Source organism: Lacerta agilis, chromosome 8 (assembly GCF_009819535.1).
Source record: "Lacerta agilis isolate rLacAgi1 chromosome 8, rLacAgi1.pri, whole genome shotgun sequence".
Taxonomy (NCBI): Eukaryota; Metazoa; Chordata; class Lepidosauria; order Squamata; family Lacertidae; genus Lacerta; species Lacerta agilis.
This window is the reverse complement of record NC_046319.1, coordinates 67,282,859-67,300,210: the sequence shown is the minus strand read 5'-3', so window position 1 is coordinate 67,300,210 and position 17,352 is coordinate 67,282,859. Positions and strand designations below refer to the sequence as shown.

Here is a 17,352-nt window from a genome sequence, read left to right as displayed (position 1 = left end):
CCCAGTGCCTCCTTCTTGATGGCTAGCAGCAGCTGCATAGGAGTTGGAGCTGCACTTGTGAGGCTCAACAATGCTTTCCATCCCTTCCTGGAATCCTATGCCTTTGTTGGGTTTCATAAATAACTTGTAGCCTACTTTAGTTTGAGTTTATGTGACTTAGGTTGCTACGGAACCTGTACAGATCGTTATAAGAAAACAGCTTCAAAACACATTATAATGTACATAGACTGTACATAATGTGAAATCAAAGGCTAACACATTTTTATGGCATAAAGCTTTTGTGGATTAGAATCCAATTCATCCATTTTGTGAAGTGCTATTCTCAGGTGTGTGTGGGGATGCTAAACAGAATAAATATACCAAATAAATTCAAAAAACTACAGACACAGAAAATTCAGTTAAAGACGTATAATTATAATTATTATTATTATTATTATTTATAACCCGCCCATCTGGCTCGGTATTAAAAATACAATAAAACATCAGACATTAAAAACAACTAAACAGGGCTGCCTTCAGATGTTTTCTAAAAGTCAGATACAGTAGTTGTTTATTTCCTTGACGTCTGGTGGGAGGGACAACCACGCAACATTCATGTAGACTGTTTTGGTTTAAAATTTGCTCATGTATGTGAGATAGGAAGTGGTAAAAATAAACTCTCACTCAGGGTTCAAAATTAGCAGGGTGTTAAGCGCATTTTGCACCTGGCTGACACTCAAGGATTACTGAAATGTATGTACTTTGAAGCCTTGTTAAGGATAGACAATATGTTAAGAAGTTTAACAATAAAGAGTGGAGTGTTTTGAAAACTAAAGTATGGTACAGATATTTTTATTGTAAACACCAAATTAAACATATATTAACAATTTCTGTTAAAATGTGATATTAACAATTTGCCACTCATGTGAATTATTTTCATGATTATCAAAATAATAAAAAGTGTTGCCGACCCCCAAATGGCAACTAGACATTCTGTTTTGGTGCCCACAACCCAGATCCAAGGAACCATTTGACTGCTAGCTTTTCTAACCCACTGCTGTGACTTCCCAGTATATGTATGCTACTATTATACACAATTAAAAAAATGAAATATGCTTTATTTCCTATACAGACGTCTGCCATGTGTGTCAATTGTCACATGTGAAACATGATAAGTGTAGCAGCTCAAGGGGAAACTGAAGGCAGGCTAGATTCTTTTCTGGGGTGGGACGTGTGTGTGATGCAGGATGCAGTTCATATTGTATGTAAAAATGCTGTATACCAGGCATAGGCAAACTCGGCCCTCCAGATGTTTTGGGACTACAACTCCCATCATCACTAGCTAATAGGACCAGTGGTCAGGGATGATGGGAGTTGTAGTCCCAAAACATCTGGAGGGCCGAGTTTGCCTATGTCTGCTGTATATGCAGCACCATATGTTTTACTCTCACAGTCACTGCTCTCATTGGCTGAAGTGCCCCTCTTAAGTATTGCAGTACAGTATAGTAGTGCCGTATTGGAGAGAGCTTTCTGTACCTTTTGAAGCAGACTGTGTTTTCACTAGATTAGGTTATTTAAAAGATTGTGCTAAATTAGCTGATAAATCTAGGAGGAGAACTTAGTGGTAGTTGAGGGAAAGCTCTTAGATTTTTATTTTTTAATATGTTTGTTAATTTCCTGGAACAGTGATATTTATGGTGTGCATTGGTTATTTGTTGTCCTGCTACAATCTAGGCTGAGAAGTATAACTGAGAAAGGTTCTTCAGTATTTTCTAAGTATATTAATAACTGCTGGGAAACACTAATTGCACTGTACAGAAAAAACTAAGTTATGGACTGTAGCAGTCTAATGTGGACAATGTTAGAGTGAAATATAGTGTGCTTTTATTTTTTTAATTTAAGTGGATGAAATGAGGTTTTCAGTGGATAGTGGGTTATTCATAGAAAAAGAGAATTGCAAATTGTAGAGTGCACAAACAGGCAATAATGCGTTATGGCACTGTCTTCACTAGTGGGTTGCAGCCTGATCTAAGGTGGGTTGCAACAGGAGCACTACCACCATGCAAATGTATAGTAAAAGATTAAAAAGAAATGGGTCCCCAAATGTATGTTTGAGTTAAAAGTCCTGGAACTGAAAAGGTTGACCAAGGTATAGACCCAAGCGTGAGGGACCTTTGGCCCTCCAGATTCTGCTGAACTACAACCCCCATCATCTTTGGGGTTCAACAACATGAAGTCCACAGATTCCTCACTTTTGCATTAAAGTGAACCCTTCAATTTACCCATGAGAATTCATTATAAAAGTTTGTTATGCGAATCACACTACTGTGCCAATTTGCTTGTTCTGTATTGATTGTATTGGGGGGGGGCATTCTGCTTACAGGTGGAATATAGAGAAATGGATGAAAGCCTTGCTAACCTTTCTGAAGATGAGTATTACTCTGAAGAAGAAAGGAATGCTAAAGCAGAAAAAGAGAAAAAGCTGCCTCCACCCCCTCCCCCACCACCTCCTGAGGAAGAGAATGAAAGTGAGCCAGAAGAGCCATCTGGTGAGTAAAGGGCCCCCATCCAGCAGGACAACAATGGTCTTGCACATTTGAAGGCAATATGGTTGCACAGACACTCCCCCTCCACTGAGTTTAGCTTAGATTAGCTATGGCATTAAGGACTGAATGCCATGCAGAAAGTATGGATGATAGGCCACACATGAGCAGCATTAATGTGACCCTGGAAAGTATTATTTGCTTTGAACACGTATCTTCAGATTAACATCCTTAATAGAGTGACTTTACTGACTCCATTGCTTCCTTACCTGGCCTTAGATTTTGTATGCTCGCAATCATCTTTCTGTGGTCTGTTGAGAAGAATCCCAGAAATTGGCTGATAAAATTTTCTAGCTTTGCTTTGTTAAATTGAGTCATTCTCATCTCTCTCTCTTTTGTATTCTGGGCTTCCCCCTGTACATTTTAGCTACTTGGCAACAGGTTCAGATGCCTTTAATCCTGTTAATAAAACTGGTTCTACCTGGTCTAAAACTACTGTGAATCTTGATTTCTCAATAAAAGGGCCACTTTTATTTTTGTGTGAATCTAGTTGTAGCTTTGATCTCCCTCTATTAAATATCAGACGTATAGCTTGAGGAGAGAAAAGAGTCTCGTTTATGTCCATTCCTAAAATACTGCCTCCAGCTTGTAAGAATTAGTGGTTGTGAGCCAAAGCTGCACCCTGAGGAAGTTCCTAGCTGGCTGACATAGAGTATGCCCTCTGTATTTCTAAAGCTGCCTATGGCAAGCTTCAATTGTAGGATGATATGGTAGTATGAATGCAAAATGGCAATTGACATACTATCATGTGCTTTGGGGGAGGTGCAAATTGCATTCATTCTGCATAGCACACTTCCTCACAGTTTGAGCAGGTGCTGACGAGAAGCCTAAGTGGAGCTGTAGCAATCCTTTAGCCATTGATGTCCTGGCTCTGTTATTTGGGTTGAGGAGGAGGCATCAGCTGAGTGAGCACAGCTTGTTTTAAGCCAGTTAAGTAGGTTTTAGACAAAATATTTTCTAATTGAACTTGTGTAGGTAGACTTAATACTTGAAAGATCCATGTGCTTACCTTCCTTGTTACATGTCATTGTCATCTGTTGCAAAAGGGGAGAGATGTCCATCTCATGCAAAATGCAAGTCTTCTGCAATTGGATAGTTTTGTCAATAATTTTCTCTGCCACAAGTTTTTTTCATAGCTCACATCTGCTAAGAGTTCAGTTTCATGGAGTAGAACCTAAGGACATTTCCTCTTCCTCTGGTGAAGAGGGAAGTGGATGTTTGTGCCTCTTGCTGTGAAAATGGACTAGTCATACAAGATGCGGCTTCCGATTGGCTGCAGGAGCTTCCTGCACTCAATCGGAAGCCACGTCGGACGTTTGTCTTCCAAAAAGCGTTCACAAACCGGAACACTCTCTTCCGGGTTTGCAGCGTTCGGGAGCCACCAACGGTCAAGTCACCAGGTGTTCCTGAACCAAGGTACAACTGTATTTATGTTCAGTGCCTTTCTGCTGTCAGTTATAAACAGAAATATTTTGGGTTTGGTCCAACCTAATTAGTTGAATTTGCTCACTGATTTCAAGTTAGTAATGACTTAAATTAGATTGACTTTGAAGGGTTTAGTGCAATGAATGTTGTAAATAAATAACTTAGTTTGGATCAAATCCATTATCTCAAATTTATGAGTATTTTCTCCCCACTTTAAGGCTCCATTCTTTCCCCATTATTCATTTTAGACATTTGTCAGCTTTAGTACAAAGTGCTACATATCTGTACTCCTACACTAGTTCACCTGTACTTTTCTTCTTAGTGACCTCCTTTTATAGCAGATAACTAATCACATGTCAGCCTAAAATGGTAAAATCTTCAACCTCATTGCTTTTCATACTGCCCTGGAATGCACGCCACTCTTAAGCCAAACCATGTCCTAGTGAGAGTGTGCAGGCTCCTGAAGTGGAACTCAAAGCTGCCTCCCTAGTTATTTTTGCTGACACGCTGCACTGAGCTAAGCCAAGGTCTGGTTCCACATTTTGTTTGAACCAGACCTTGGACCAGGGTTTCCAACTGTTTTTGGACTACAACTCCCATCATCCCTAGCTAGCAGGACCAGTGGTCAAGAATGATGGGAATTGTAGTGTTGTGCAAACCAGGCTATTGAGATAGGGACTTCTTTTTTGGCTTTTTTGTCAAGAACAACCATCTTCTTATGTTAATAGGACAGCAAGATGTTGAAATTATTGACCACTTCAGTTTTCTGCAGATAGGCAGGAGAGCTAGAATTAGAAAAGTGAGTTGTTTTGTATGGAACATAAATTTGCTTTGTGATTTACTGAGAGAAGCTGTTTCGAAATATCTGAATAAAACATTTTAAACTCTCCACCTGCATTCTTGTGGTTTTTGGAGCTTGCCAGAAATAAATCAAAACTTTATATTCATGTAAATAAACTTAAAGAACTTTGAAAGGTATATTTTATTATATTTTTGTTTTTTAAGACCCCAACATATTTTGTGTCATTTCCCTATGTGTGAACATTGTTTTAGAGAGAAACGTTACGGAATGTTTTTATTTTTTGCCAGCCCAGCAAAAAGTTAAACTCGATAGTTTTATTTCAAGCACATGCTTTTATATTTTCCCCGCCACAAAAATGGTATGCAAATGAAATATGTTGACTTTGAAGTGAGAGTACTCTTACAAGGTTGTTATGAAGTTAATGGTACAGAATACTTTTGTTCAGACATAGTTTGGTTGAGAACCAGTGTGGTGGTAATAGAGTGCCAGTCTAGGGCTGGGAGAGCTGGGTTCAGATTCTATGCTAGCTCCATGCAAAACACAGTTGGCTAGTCTGTGGTTTAAGCATTGCTTCCTCTGCTCTTTTCTTTCTGAGTATTTTATACGTTTTTCCTTGGTCATTTTAATTGGTTAGAATTGGAGTTTGCGGGAGGCACAATGTGTGCGTTTCCACACAGTGCAATCTGCTAGTTCACTTTTCCATAATAGAATGGAAAGAATTGTTACACACGCATGCACACATTTTACCTATGGTCTGTTTTCATTTTTTATGTCAGTAGCCAGTAACTGTTGTGGCTGAGGAATCAGATTGAGTACCACTGTTGAGCAGGAAGCCAAGTCCCAGGACTCTTCCTGTCTTCTGTGCTTCCTCACTGCCTTTGCATTCCTTTCTTAGTGCATGCGTCTTTCATTGTGCTACCCCTTCATGGCCCATATAGAATTTTTCTCTCTATTACTTTATTGGCAACTAAAAAGGGCAAAATGGGGCGGGGGGATAATATCCGTTCTTAAAAAATTCCAAGCATAATAAAGACACATGTCCATATGGCCCTTGTACAGTGGTGCCCCGCTAGACGAAAATAATTCGTTCTACGAGTTTTTTCGTAGAGCGAATTATTCATCTAGCGAAGCGGCAATGGAGTGCGGAGGTTTTTGCGCTAAAAAAAAAATTGTCTTGCGAAGCAGCCCCAGAGACTTTTTCGTCTTGCGGGGCAGCTTCCGCTAGACAAATGCTGTTCGTCTAGCGAGTTTCGTCTAGCGAGGCATTCTTCTAGCGGGGCACCACTGTATTTTATTGTGATCCCCTCTTAAAAAGGGAGACTGAGAGCAAAAGTGAAACAGTGCCAGGAGCAGGTCAGAAATAATTCACACAGCTTCAGTGAAGTTAACTCTTTAGTCAAAGAAACAAGACAGCTTAGGAGATCAGGCCTAGAGAGCACAGCAACACTGGGTAGCTCAGTTGGTTAGAGCATGGTGCTGAAAATGCCAAGGATGCAGGTCCCCTTAAGGGACAGCTGCATATTCCTGCATTGCAGGGAGCTGGACTAGATGATTCTCAAGGTCCAACTCTTGAGATTCTATGATTATCCTTCCTGATAGAACTTGCCCCTATTTGCAAGGACTGACGGTCTCCTCCTTCACACAGCTCCTTTTGTCTCCTCTTCCCCCAGTTCCTTTCCAAGCAATCTGAGGCTCCTTTATCTTCAGCCTGGTTTCCTAACCAGCCTAACTCATTGCTGCCCCTATGCCCCCCCCCTACTCTCCAGCCTCCTTTTCTGCCTCTTGTTGTGGACTGCTCTCTGCCACAGACTCTTCCTTCTCACTAAACCCTGTTAACTCTTCAGCTTCCTCCTCCTCCTCCTCTGTGCCTCCTCCTCTGAGCCTTCTTCCCTTGGGGGTTCCCCAGCTGATGCCTCTCATCACTCCTCTGCATCCAGTCAGTCTATGACAGACAGGTGCTACCCCGGACTACTATTCGCTGGCCATTTAAACCTTGAATTTTTAGTAGTTCAGCATTAGGATTCAATAAAACCTCTCACCTTCTCATTATACGTGAGTGCCTTTTTCCATCTGGTGAGCACCCATGCTTCAACCCAAAGCCCTGCTTTTCAGAAACTACCTTTCCCTTCCCACTTGTAGGTGCATTATCTCCTACAAGTTGAGCTTTTGTTCTTTAAAATAAAAAAAGTGCTTTAAAATAAAAAAGTGCCAACAGCACGTTGCTGCTGCTTTCTGCAAAAATCTGATGGGAATGGATAGATGTTTGTCAAAGAAACAAGACATAGTCCTTTCTTCTTACCTTTTTGCAAGCGACAGGGAGAAAGTCAACACTGGTTCTCTGCTGCCCCAAGTACAGGAAGGAAAGGTGGTTTTACTCTGTGTTGGGGCTTTTGCAGAAAGCCCCAGCTTTACCTCTTCGTTGCCTCTTGTAAGAACCTAAGGGGAAGAGAGTGAAGTTGCCTTTTTCATTAACTGACCTCCATTGCAAAAAGAGCCAGTACAGTAGTTGCTTTCTCTTTCCCTTATTTTCTTCACAAAGAATGGAGGAAAGTGAGAAGTGGTTTCCTTCCACCTGCAAATTGTGCTTTTGCAGAATATGCAAAGCATTGTCTTGCTGCTTCTGCCTCCTGGAAACTCCCAACAGAAAGCAAAGAAATGAGCCCTTGTCTGGGCAAAGGAGAAGGGATGGTTTCTCTTGCTTCCTATTGAGTTTTTAGTGGTGGTAGCAGCACAGACGACGTTCTGCTGGTGTTTTCTGCAAAACCACAGCTTGTAAGATGGAAACCTCCTTTCTCTACCGCTACCCCCAGTCAGTACAAAGAAAAGGAGTGTTTTTTCTCTTTTCCCCTTGTGCTTTTGGAGGAGACAGCACTAGGGCTGCTCAATACCCTTCTTTTCTCTGAGTTGAGGAAAAGAGGGTTCAGTAGAAACACAGCAATAGTAAGCCAGACAAAACATGTCACCACTGTTCAAAGTGCCCTTTTCACCATATGAAACAGAAAAGATGGGTATAGTAGTTCATTGAGAATAGATAGCCATGATACGGCTCCTACTGATTACCAAAACTTTTGATGTTTTACTGTGTTCAGAGTATGCTAGAATGGTATGGTGAGCTGCTTACTGATATGTTAGTACAGTCATACCTCGGGTTACAACAAAATAAAATAAAAAAAATCCTTCCAGTAGCACCTTAGAGACCAACTAAGTTTGTTCTTGGTATGAGCTTTCGTGTGCATGCACACTTCTTCAGATACACACCTCGGGTTACAGACACTTCAGGTTGCATGTTTTCAGGTTGCGCAATGTGCAGAACCCGGAAGTACCGGAACAGGTTACTTCTGGGTTTCGGTGCATGCACAGAGAAGCAACAAATTGCGACCCATGCATGTGCTGACGTGCCGCTGCGGGTTGTGAATGTGCCTCCCGCATGGATCACATTCGCAACCTGAGTGTCCACTGTATATGGTTCAAATATGCTCCCCTGTTATCTCCCCTTGAGTCCTGAAAGGTTATTTTGCAGGTAGGAGACCTTTATCAATCTTAACTTGTTCAGAGAATTGGAGCTTCCCACAAGGTACTGTTTTGGAGGCATGTTGATGTAGGCGTAGCCTAGCAATGTGTAGCTGAGGAGCAGCAGTGTATTCCCAATCCTTTTCCTTTTAGAGATGAATCACATAGTTAGAATCAGGCCTGGTATATATATATATACGCCACTATAGTTTAGTGGTATACATATAACACTAAACTATAGTTTGATGTTGCAGGAATGATCCTGCTTCAACTCAAGTTATCCCATCTCCCATTCCTCCTCCGAGGCACAGCTAAAGAGATTTGAAGCGTTCAATTCCTGGTTTAAATGAACTGTAGCTTCTTACTGCCTTCACTATGATTTATTGAAACAAGCACGGATCTAACCATGGCTTGTCACCCTGGCTTGTTTAAATAAATTGTAGTTGAAACTAATTACAGTTTGCCTTTATGACCCACAGTGACAAACTGCTGTCACTTTAAACCAACTCATCCTGGTTGTGTGCCTGGTTGTGTGGTGGGCTTACTGGGCATGCTCATTCCCATAATGTAGGGGAGAGAGAATTTAAAGACTTATTTCAGGGACATGTTTTTCATGCTTCTTTCTCAGGATCTGTTGAAAGTTCTAAATCCTATAGTTCATTTCTTTATATGTGTCAACGGTACGCTTGTGGGTGAATACTAGCACAGTCAGTGTAAATGTCATTTAGTATTTGTGTAGTTGTAGCCTGCATATAGAGTCAGTGAGTTTCTAGCCTTAATATGTTTGTAGCTTGTGGAAGAGAAGTAAGATAGCATCAGATTGGTTCATGTTTCCAAGCAAGACTTGGCTAAGCCGTAACAGATCCTTGGTGTTTCAAACCCTTGGCTAGACTGTCCATCTACATATTCTTCCTACTGGTCACAGGAAGTATTATCTTTATTTTGTACTAATCTGTTTAAAAAATTGTTTCATAAATTTTTAACATCTAGGTGCCCTGCAAATACGGTGTATATCTATTGCTCATGCCCCGCAGGAGTCTGACAAAGGGTTCCAACAACAAGGATGAAGCATTAGAAGATTGCAGAGTGTGATGCCCTTGATCCATATTCCAGAAGATGGAATTCTCAGGAAATGTCCCCACACTAGTTGGTGAACTGCTAAACCTGAATCGCCAGCTATCAGGCCTTCATGTCCCCAAATGACTTGAACTTGTGGAGCAAGGTCCCTGAGATCTCCTCTTTCCTTCCACAGGGCAAGCAGGAGGACTTCAAGACGACAGTTCTGGAGGGTATGGAGACTGCCAAGCATCAGGTGAGGGTGGTGTTTGATGCTTGCCACTTAGTAGCAAGAGCCCCCAAATCAGGGATTGATGCTTGCAAGTGCATGTGTGGGGTGGTGGTCGTCAGGTTTTAGCATGAGGTGCAGGAGAAATAAATGCATTTGCCCACTGAAAAGGAGGGATTTCTATTGCAGCTGGAGAACATGATGGGAAATTAAAAGAACTCTGAAATTCATTGGACAGATTTCATAGCTTCACACACCCCCTTCCCTGTGTTTGGTAGAGAAAACAGAGTCACTTTACAAATCGAAGGGGCAGTTAGACTCCCTCCTTTCAGAGCTATAGGACCTTTTGCACAGTGTGATTCTGTGTGGGATTCCAAGGAATGATAGCAAGAGGAATATCCTTTTTCTAGTTAGTTGCTGTATGTTTACATAGAATTAGGGAGGAAAGCCCCAATAAACTTTGTGAGACTTAATTCTCAGTAAACATGCAGGAGGACTTCAAGAGGATAGTTCTGGAGGGCATGTGGCCTCTCCTTCCTTGGAGGTTTTAAAGCAGATGTTGGATGGCCATCTGTCATGGATGCTTTAGCTGAGATTCCTGCATTGCAGGGGGTTGGACTAGATGACCCTTGGGTCCATTTCAACTTTACGATTCTATGATTCTATGCATAGGATTGTGTTGTAAGTGATATAATAATCTCAGGGTACACCGACTGTTTTAGTTTGGTTTCGAACACCTCAGATAGTTCCAGTTGATGCACATGGGCTAGAATTTATGTCTGAGAAACCACAATTTTGAAAGCTCTTTTGGATTCATGAAGCGAGATCTATGGGGTTGGTTCTAGGTACATTTGAAATTGTAAAACCAGTGCCCATAAGATTACACAAGGAGTGTGGCCCTCAGGCAGAAAAGGTGCCCCAGCTCTACTTCAGACCCATGGGACCCTGCTAGCATTTTCTTCTTTTTCATGTACAGTACTTGCATTTTGGTTGAATGCTGCTCGGGTATATTTTTGTCTTTGGCATAATTGCACACATTGACATAGAAGAGCTTGCTTTTTGAATTGCTATTCCAAACAAAACATTTGAAAATAGTTTCACCTGTATCAGGATTTATTTAGCTGGCTCCACACCAGGAAGACTTTCTTAAGTGAAATCTGAAAGCTGTTCATCATATTAACCTATATTAAAAATGTGCACTGTGTGCTGCTGATTATATTTTACATACTTTTGACTTGATTTACAAGTCACTTCCTCAGTGTACAATGAGTTCCTGAGCAAGATAAAGCAGACTTGCCTATAATATTGGGACTTAAAAACTAGTTCTTTGTTGTTACACTGAACTGTGTGTTGACAGCTGCTCTGTGCTAAAGCACCCACACTTAAATAAACTCTGCAAGTTTGCACACTTCCTTATTTTGTGTATTTCTGCTGTACAATTTTAAGCTTAACTGCAGGTATATGGCCTAGAGATCTGATTACTTAAAATAAAATTCAAACATCTCAAGATACTGAATTATGTGGCAGAAACCAAATTTCAGCAATTGCACCCTGTGGCAGCAAATACATAGAACATTGCATTGTATCAAATACCTTTCCAAAATATGTAACCATACAGTGGTACCTCGCAAGACGAATGCCTTGCACAACGAAAAACTTGCTAGACGAAAGGGTTTTGCGGTTTTTTAGGTGACTCGCAAGACGAATTTTTCTATGGTCGTGCTTCGCAAGACGAAAACGTTTTGCGGTTTTTTTCGCACAATGCATTCCCATGGGAAACTGCGCTTCGCAAGACAAAATTTTCACAATACGAAACGACTCGCGGAACGAATTTCGTCTTGCAAGGCACCACTGTAATGCACTTGCAGCTTAAAGAGACTGATTTTCATAGAGGAGAACACGATGCTGGACTTAGATGGGAAGATCTAGCACAACTCTTTTCTGTTTAATTTGTGTAACTAGTAGACTGCAACTTCTCAAATCTCCTGGCTGGATTTATATATTTTTAAAATATAAATGTGCTCTTGGGAGCTTGCCATGTTATGAATATTTATGTAGTGAATGTGTAAACCACCCTTCATGACAAAACTACAGCAGGCGGTTGCCAATGTGCCTGCATTCCCATCAGTACCTCCTCTGGCACCCATGAAGGGTTCCAAATAAATATCCCCTCAAAAATCCACAATGCACAGGAGACAGTGTTCCTCTTAGCACTAGCTTAACCTCATAAACATGCTCCCATTTCTTGGATGGCAGTGTTAGACACCCACTTCTGTTTCATTCTGAACAGAGGAGAAGTACAAAGTGCTCCTCTCTGTGAAGCTGATGTACGTTTCATTTTCCCATTGATGCAGGGCATGCCGGTACCATTTTGTTGCCCTGTCTTTATTCTGTTCTTTTAGATGTGGCATTTTGGCAGCCATTTTGTGTTACGCTACCACCACCACAATTTTGTACTGTGCCATGCCCTACTGAAGCCATTTTCTGACTGGTGCCCTTGGCACTTCCTCAAAATTCCAAATGTGCTCTGTAGATTTAGTTGGCAAAGGCAATTGCTCCATCCTCAGGATCTCCACTGCGAAGTTCTTTCCTGATTTCCCAGCATATTTCAGAGAAAATGAGGAAGGGAGTTCCCATCCCCTCCATGTTGTGGTTTTCCAGAAAGCAGAAGCTTTGAGGGCAAACAGTGCAGGAAATGAGATAAGTCCCTGTTCCTTGACCAAGTCTATACAGCACAGGCAGATAAGAGAAGACAACTGGGATTGGGGGCTGTCAGGGTGGCGAGGAAGGGACTGGTGACTACTATGAAGTCAATGCTTCAGTGTGGATATATGTGTGAAAGTTCAAGGTTGGAATGTAGTTACCTGAAGCAAGCTTTAAAAGGCACCCCTAGGAGAAACAGTTACCAAGGGAAAGGAAGGTGAAGCTTGTGGTGAGCAGAAAAAGGAAACTTTGCTTACCCAGCCACAACTACAGCCCAACATTATGGCCAGATTTGCAGGCACATTCCTACCATTGGTGGACATCTTGCTAAGTATATTTATATTATCTATTCAGTTATCCAAAAGGTAGGGCTGCCATACTTTATCTAACCAACTGAGCTAACACTCAGGTATAACACCCGTCACTTGTTTTGGACAGTGTCACGTTTCTTCCTTAGTTGACTCATTTTCTCCCAGGTTTAGTTTGTCCTCTGAATGCGTTTTCAGCAATGCCAAACTCAAATGCGTTTTCAGTTGTATTGTGTCAGTCTTAACAGCATGGTCTGTCTATCCCTAACTCATCATTTAGAGCTGCCGTTATTGCTCTTGCAGGATAAATGCATTTATCAGTGCATTTGTCACTACAGTGGTGCCCCGCTAGACAAAAATAATTCGTTCTGCGAAGATTTTCGTCTAGCGGGTTTTTCGTCTTGCGGAACGGCAATGACAGCCGCGCTCCGCAAAACGAAAAGAAAAAAAAAAAGACGAAATTTTTTTGTCTTGCGAGGCAGCCCCATAGACTTTTTCGTCTAGCGGGGCAGCCTTCCGCTAGACGAATGCCTTTGTCTAGCGAGTTTTTTGTCTAGCGAGGCATTCGTCTAGCGGGGCACCACTGTATATGCCTGCCATCATCTCTTGGGATTGTTCTTCACAGATATTAGCCAGTAGCCTTTATACAAGGCTTGATCTTAGTCCTGCAGGTGTTGCTTATTGTCCATATTACTCATTGTATAAAGGCACAGAGTATTTGGGCAGAATTCAATAACTTAGCCACTGAAATTTGAGTTAAACTTGGAAGTTATTTTGTTTTAAAGAAACTTGCACAAGTTAAAATTAGTTTTAATGGCATAATATGTATTAGAAAGGCAATTTATTTCACTCATCACATTACAACTTGTAAGTCCATACTGTGTTTCTAACATTGTTAAGATGCCAAGTGTTTCCATTTTCGGTGTAGTGCAAATACTTAGGCTGTCATTATATGTTTGCATATTCAGCCTGAATTCCTAGAAATACTTGCTAGGGAATACATTGAACCTTACTTGGATACAGTGGACCTTACTTCTGAATAAGCATGCATAGAAGTCTGCATTCAGTTGTATTCCCATTGATTGCAGTGGATAACGATCTACATGCAATTGCCTCAATGAACATTTGAGCAATCTTGTAATTATTTGTAGGATTTTAATCTTATGCACTCAGGTCTGTGTTGAAGCATCAGTGTAGAACCAATGATTAGATCTGTATTTTGTGACCTTTTAGCTCTTTACAGGATTTAGCTGTTTTTATTTCTGAAAAACTTAATACCTAAATAATGCTCAATCTTGCAATAGGAATGAGTGTTGTTTGTAGGGCATTTTATTTCAGGGAAGCCTTCTGTTAATTGCACATGAAGTTGTTGCAGAGTTTTAGCCCACACACTTTTTCGTAGGTGATGTTAAAAACAAAAAACATTTCAATATAAACCTGCAGTTGTTTCTACTTCTCGCAAAAACCACTTGCTATTTCAATCAATCACCTTCTCGGCCTTACTAATATCTGGAAATGTCAACGATAGCTTAACTATTTTTGACATTGTGAAATCGGAAATGAGAAATTTTGTGCACTCAGCACAAGTTGTTGCAGAAGGGAAGGGTTTCTGCCATAGAGACATTAAGACCTCAGTCCTAAACCCACACCTGTGGATGAGCCCCATTGAACTCTCTGTGACTTACATGTGGGTAAACTTACTTAGGAGTGCCCTGTAAAAGGTGGGATTTGGTAGGGCTGTCTCCTGATATTTAGAAAAAAATTAAATGATAAAAATTGTAAGTAAATCAAATTAATATTTGTGAACATTTGCATATGATTAAACAGGTTTTGGATGGCCATCTGTCACAGATGCTTTACTTGAGATTCCTGTTTTGCAGAGGGTTTGACTAGATGATCCTCAGGGTCTCTTCCAACTCTGATTATATGATAAATTAATATTTTTAATAGAAAAAGTATACTTTGGGTGGTAGTCAGCTAAATTAGAATAATCCCACTGAAATTAATGAACATGAGTAAGTTAGGGACATTAATTTCATTGGGTCAACTCTGAGTAGAACTCTGTTGGCTACAATCCATAGTTGTTGGTTCTTTGTTTTCAAATGATTGCCCAGTTACAGATGCCCATTGCATGTATTGAAAAAGTTTTAAATTGGTTAATCTTATAGAATAATCAATCAATTCCTAGATTTTATTGAAGATGAGTTTCATTACCTCCTTTTCTTCCAAACCAAAATGCCTGTAAAATCCAAGGGTGTAAAAGTGAAATGCCTGGGTATGGAATTAGTGTTGCAGTGTTGCCCTCAGATTAATAGTCAAAAACCTGTTTGGGGGACTTGGATGGGGGTGTGAGGAAAATAACTTTGCTAATGTCAACTAGAATCCCCCCTCCAAGTAATCCTATGTAACAAATACATTTTGGCATTCTTTATTAGATTGTTGAATTGATGCTGCTGGCAAATCGCTTGGGTTTCTAGGCTAACCATTAAGATGTACCTCAACGTGATAGCCTTCCTTCCTCAGTCTTCATGATCTTGGAGTCTGACCCCCCTTTTTTACTTCCTCCATTCTGTCTTCCCCTATTCCTGCAGATGTACCAGACAACTTAGCCTCTCCTGAGGTCTGTGATTGCCTCCTGGTCTCAGTGGGTTGCTGCTGTTGACCGAACTGCCCTACACTCCAGGTCCTTTTGTGCTCCTTGCCTCCTGCCATCCCATACCTGGTCATGCCTGACCTGATTCCTTTGTTCATCTGTGGCCTTGCTGTTCCTGAGAGGCAGCTCTGCACTCACACAATGAAGATAAATTCTCCTATCCGCTATTGACAGCAAAAGTGCTCTGCTTCCTGTACAAAGCACTTTTGGTAGTTGCCACCCCCCCCCCCCCCGTTGCACAGTTGTCCACAGTGGTTAACGTTTAAATGGGCAATTATTGCATTCTCTGCACTTTGCAGTATTTAAATCAAGAAACTTTGCCATCGGTTGATTTGCATAACTGCACTGTGACACTGTCAATGTGTTCATACACATTTGAGTGCTAGCCTGTTAAGTTGTGTCTTGCGTTAATATATCAAAAAACCAAGTTTTTAAAAGTAAGGAGGTCCAAATATTTTGCAAGCAGAAACAGTTTGAGGTGACACACTTGCACTTCTTAGTCAGGGATGAAAGTGTCTCCTGGGTTGCAGCATCCTGGCTTCCCAGGTGTTTCGGCAGTACTTGTCACATGTGGGTTCTTTCATTGTAGGTGTGGAAGGTGCAGCTTTCCAGAGCAGACTTCCACATGATCGGATGACTTCACAAGAAGCTGCTTGTTTTCCGGATATCATCAGTGGGCCACAGCAGACTCAGAAGGTGTTCCTTTACATCCGAAATCGGACGGTATGTTGATTACTAAAAGTTCGATGGAATATTCTCAGTGGTCTTTGGTACTGGGGTCTTTAGTTTTAGGTTGTTGTTGTTGTTAGAATTTATATACCGCCCTATACCAGGAGGTCTCAGGGCAATTCACAGAAAAGGTTGTGTATGCACTATTTCTTCAAAGCACAATCTTTCCCTCAAAGAATTCTGAGCACTGTAGTTTGTTAAGGGTTACTGTGAATGGTAATTCAGGGAGGGTTAAACCACAGTGCCCAGAATTCTTTGAGGAAAGAAGTTTTGTGGGTTTTTTTAATGTGCTTTAAAGGTATAGCATTTACACAGGCTAAGACTCCAGAGTGACGAAGCCACACACAGTCCTCAGGGCCAAATATTCAGATGCACCAGCTTCTTAAAAAACAAAAACAACCAACCAGTCTCAGGAGGTCTGGATAAAGGAAGCTGGTATGCATGGTGACGTGTTATGACGTTGCCAGGAATTAAAATATTGAAAATATTTCTGATTCTTTAAAGAAGCCCATTCTGCTCCAAACCCAGCTGTCTAAGTACTGATTCTTGTGGCACATCCTGACAAACATTCATTTTATTATGAACAGAATTTGTAGCCTTCCATGGCATTTGCATTTTAGGGCATTGACTGCTCAGATGAACTATGCAGCCCAATTAACTTCTGTTTCATTAGCCATATTCTTTTCTGCACATCACTGGGGAAGCATGCCAGTCATTCCACTTCATTAAGAAAGTTACCCATAGGCAGCATGAACACTGCACATTAGAATTGTTAAGTGGCCACAAAGCATATATATGAAGGGTTTTCCCCCCTCAATGCTTTCTAGTAATTACTAGCTCAGTTACAGAATTTACAACAGTTTTGTGTGTTTGTGTCATTTAAATAGTTGCAGCTTTGGTTGGATAACCCAAAGATTCAGTTGACGTTTGAAGCAACACTACAACAGTTGGAAACACCCTATAATAGTGAGTTGCCATTCTTACCTTGCACATAATTGTAAGCTCCTCGAGATACTTGACTAGTAAAGCTGGATAAAGAAAATAATAACAGTAACCCTTTTCATGTACAGTCGTACCTTGGTTTTCGAACAGCTTAGTTCTTGAAATTTTAGACTCCCGAATGCCGCAAACTTGGAAGTGACTGTTCCGGTTTGCGAACTATTTTTGGAAGCTGAACGTCTTCCGGGGCTTCCAATTGGCTGCAGGAGCTTCCTGTAGCCAATCAGAAGTTGCGCTTTGGTTTCCAAACGTTTTGGAAGTCGAACAGACTTTCAGAACTGATTCTGTTTGACTTCCAAGGTACGACTAAATCCAAACTGCTGTTACAAATACATTTGTACAGTCAAGTCTCTTCA

The 17,352-nt window shown here is 41.0% G+C and overlaps 1 protein-coding gene across 1 annotated transcript in view; it reads left to right on the top strand.

The window, feature by feature from the left end:
- Positions 1-17,352, top strand: part of KDM1A (lysine demethylase 1A) — a 34,363-nt gene that overhangs the window by 1,866 nt on the left and 15,145 nt on the right. The window contains exons 2-5 of the mRNA XM_033158055.1: positions 2,363-2,528; positions 9,572-9,631; positions 15,858-15,991; positions 16,885-16,963. Of these exons, the coding sequence (XP_033013946.1) occupies positions 2,363-2,528; positions 9,572-9,631; positions 15,858-15,991; positions 16,885-16,963 (439 nt within the window). The remainder of the gene's footprint in view (positions 1-2,362; positions 2,529-9,571; positions 9,632-15,857; positions 15,992-16,884; positions 16,964-17,352) is intronic.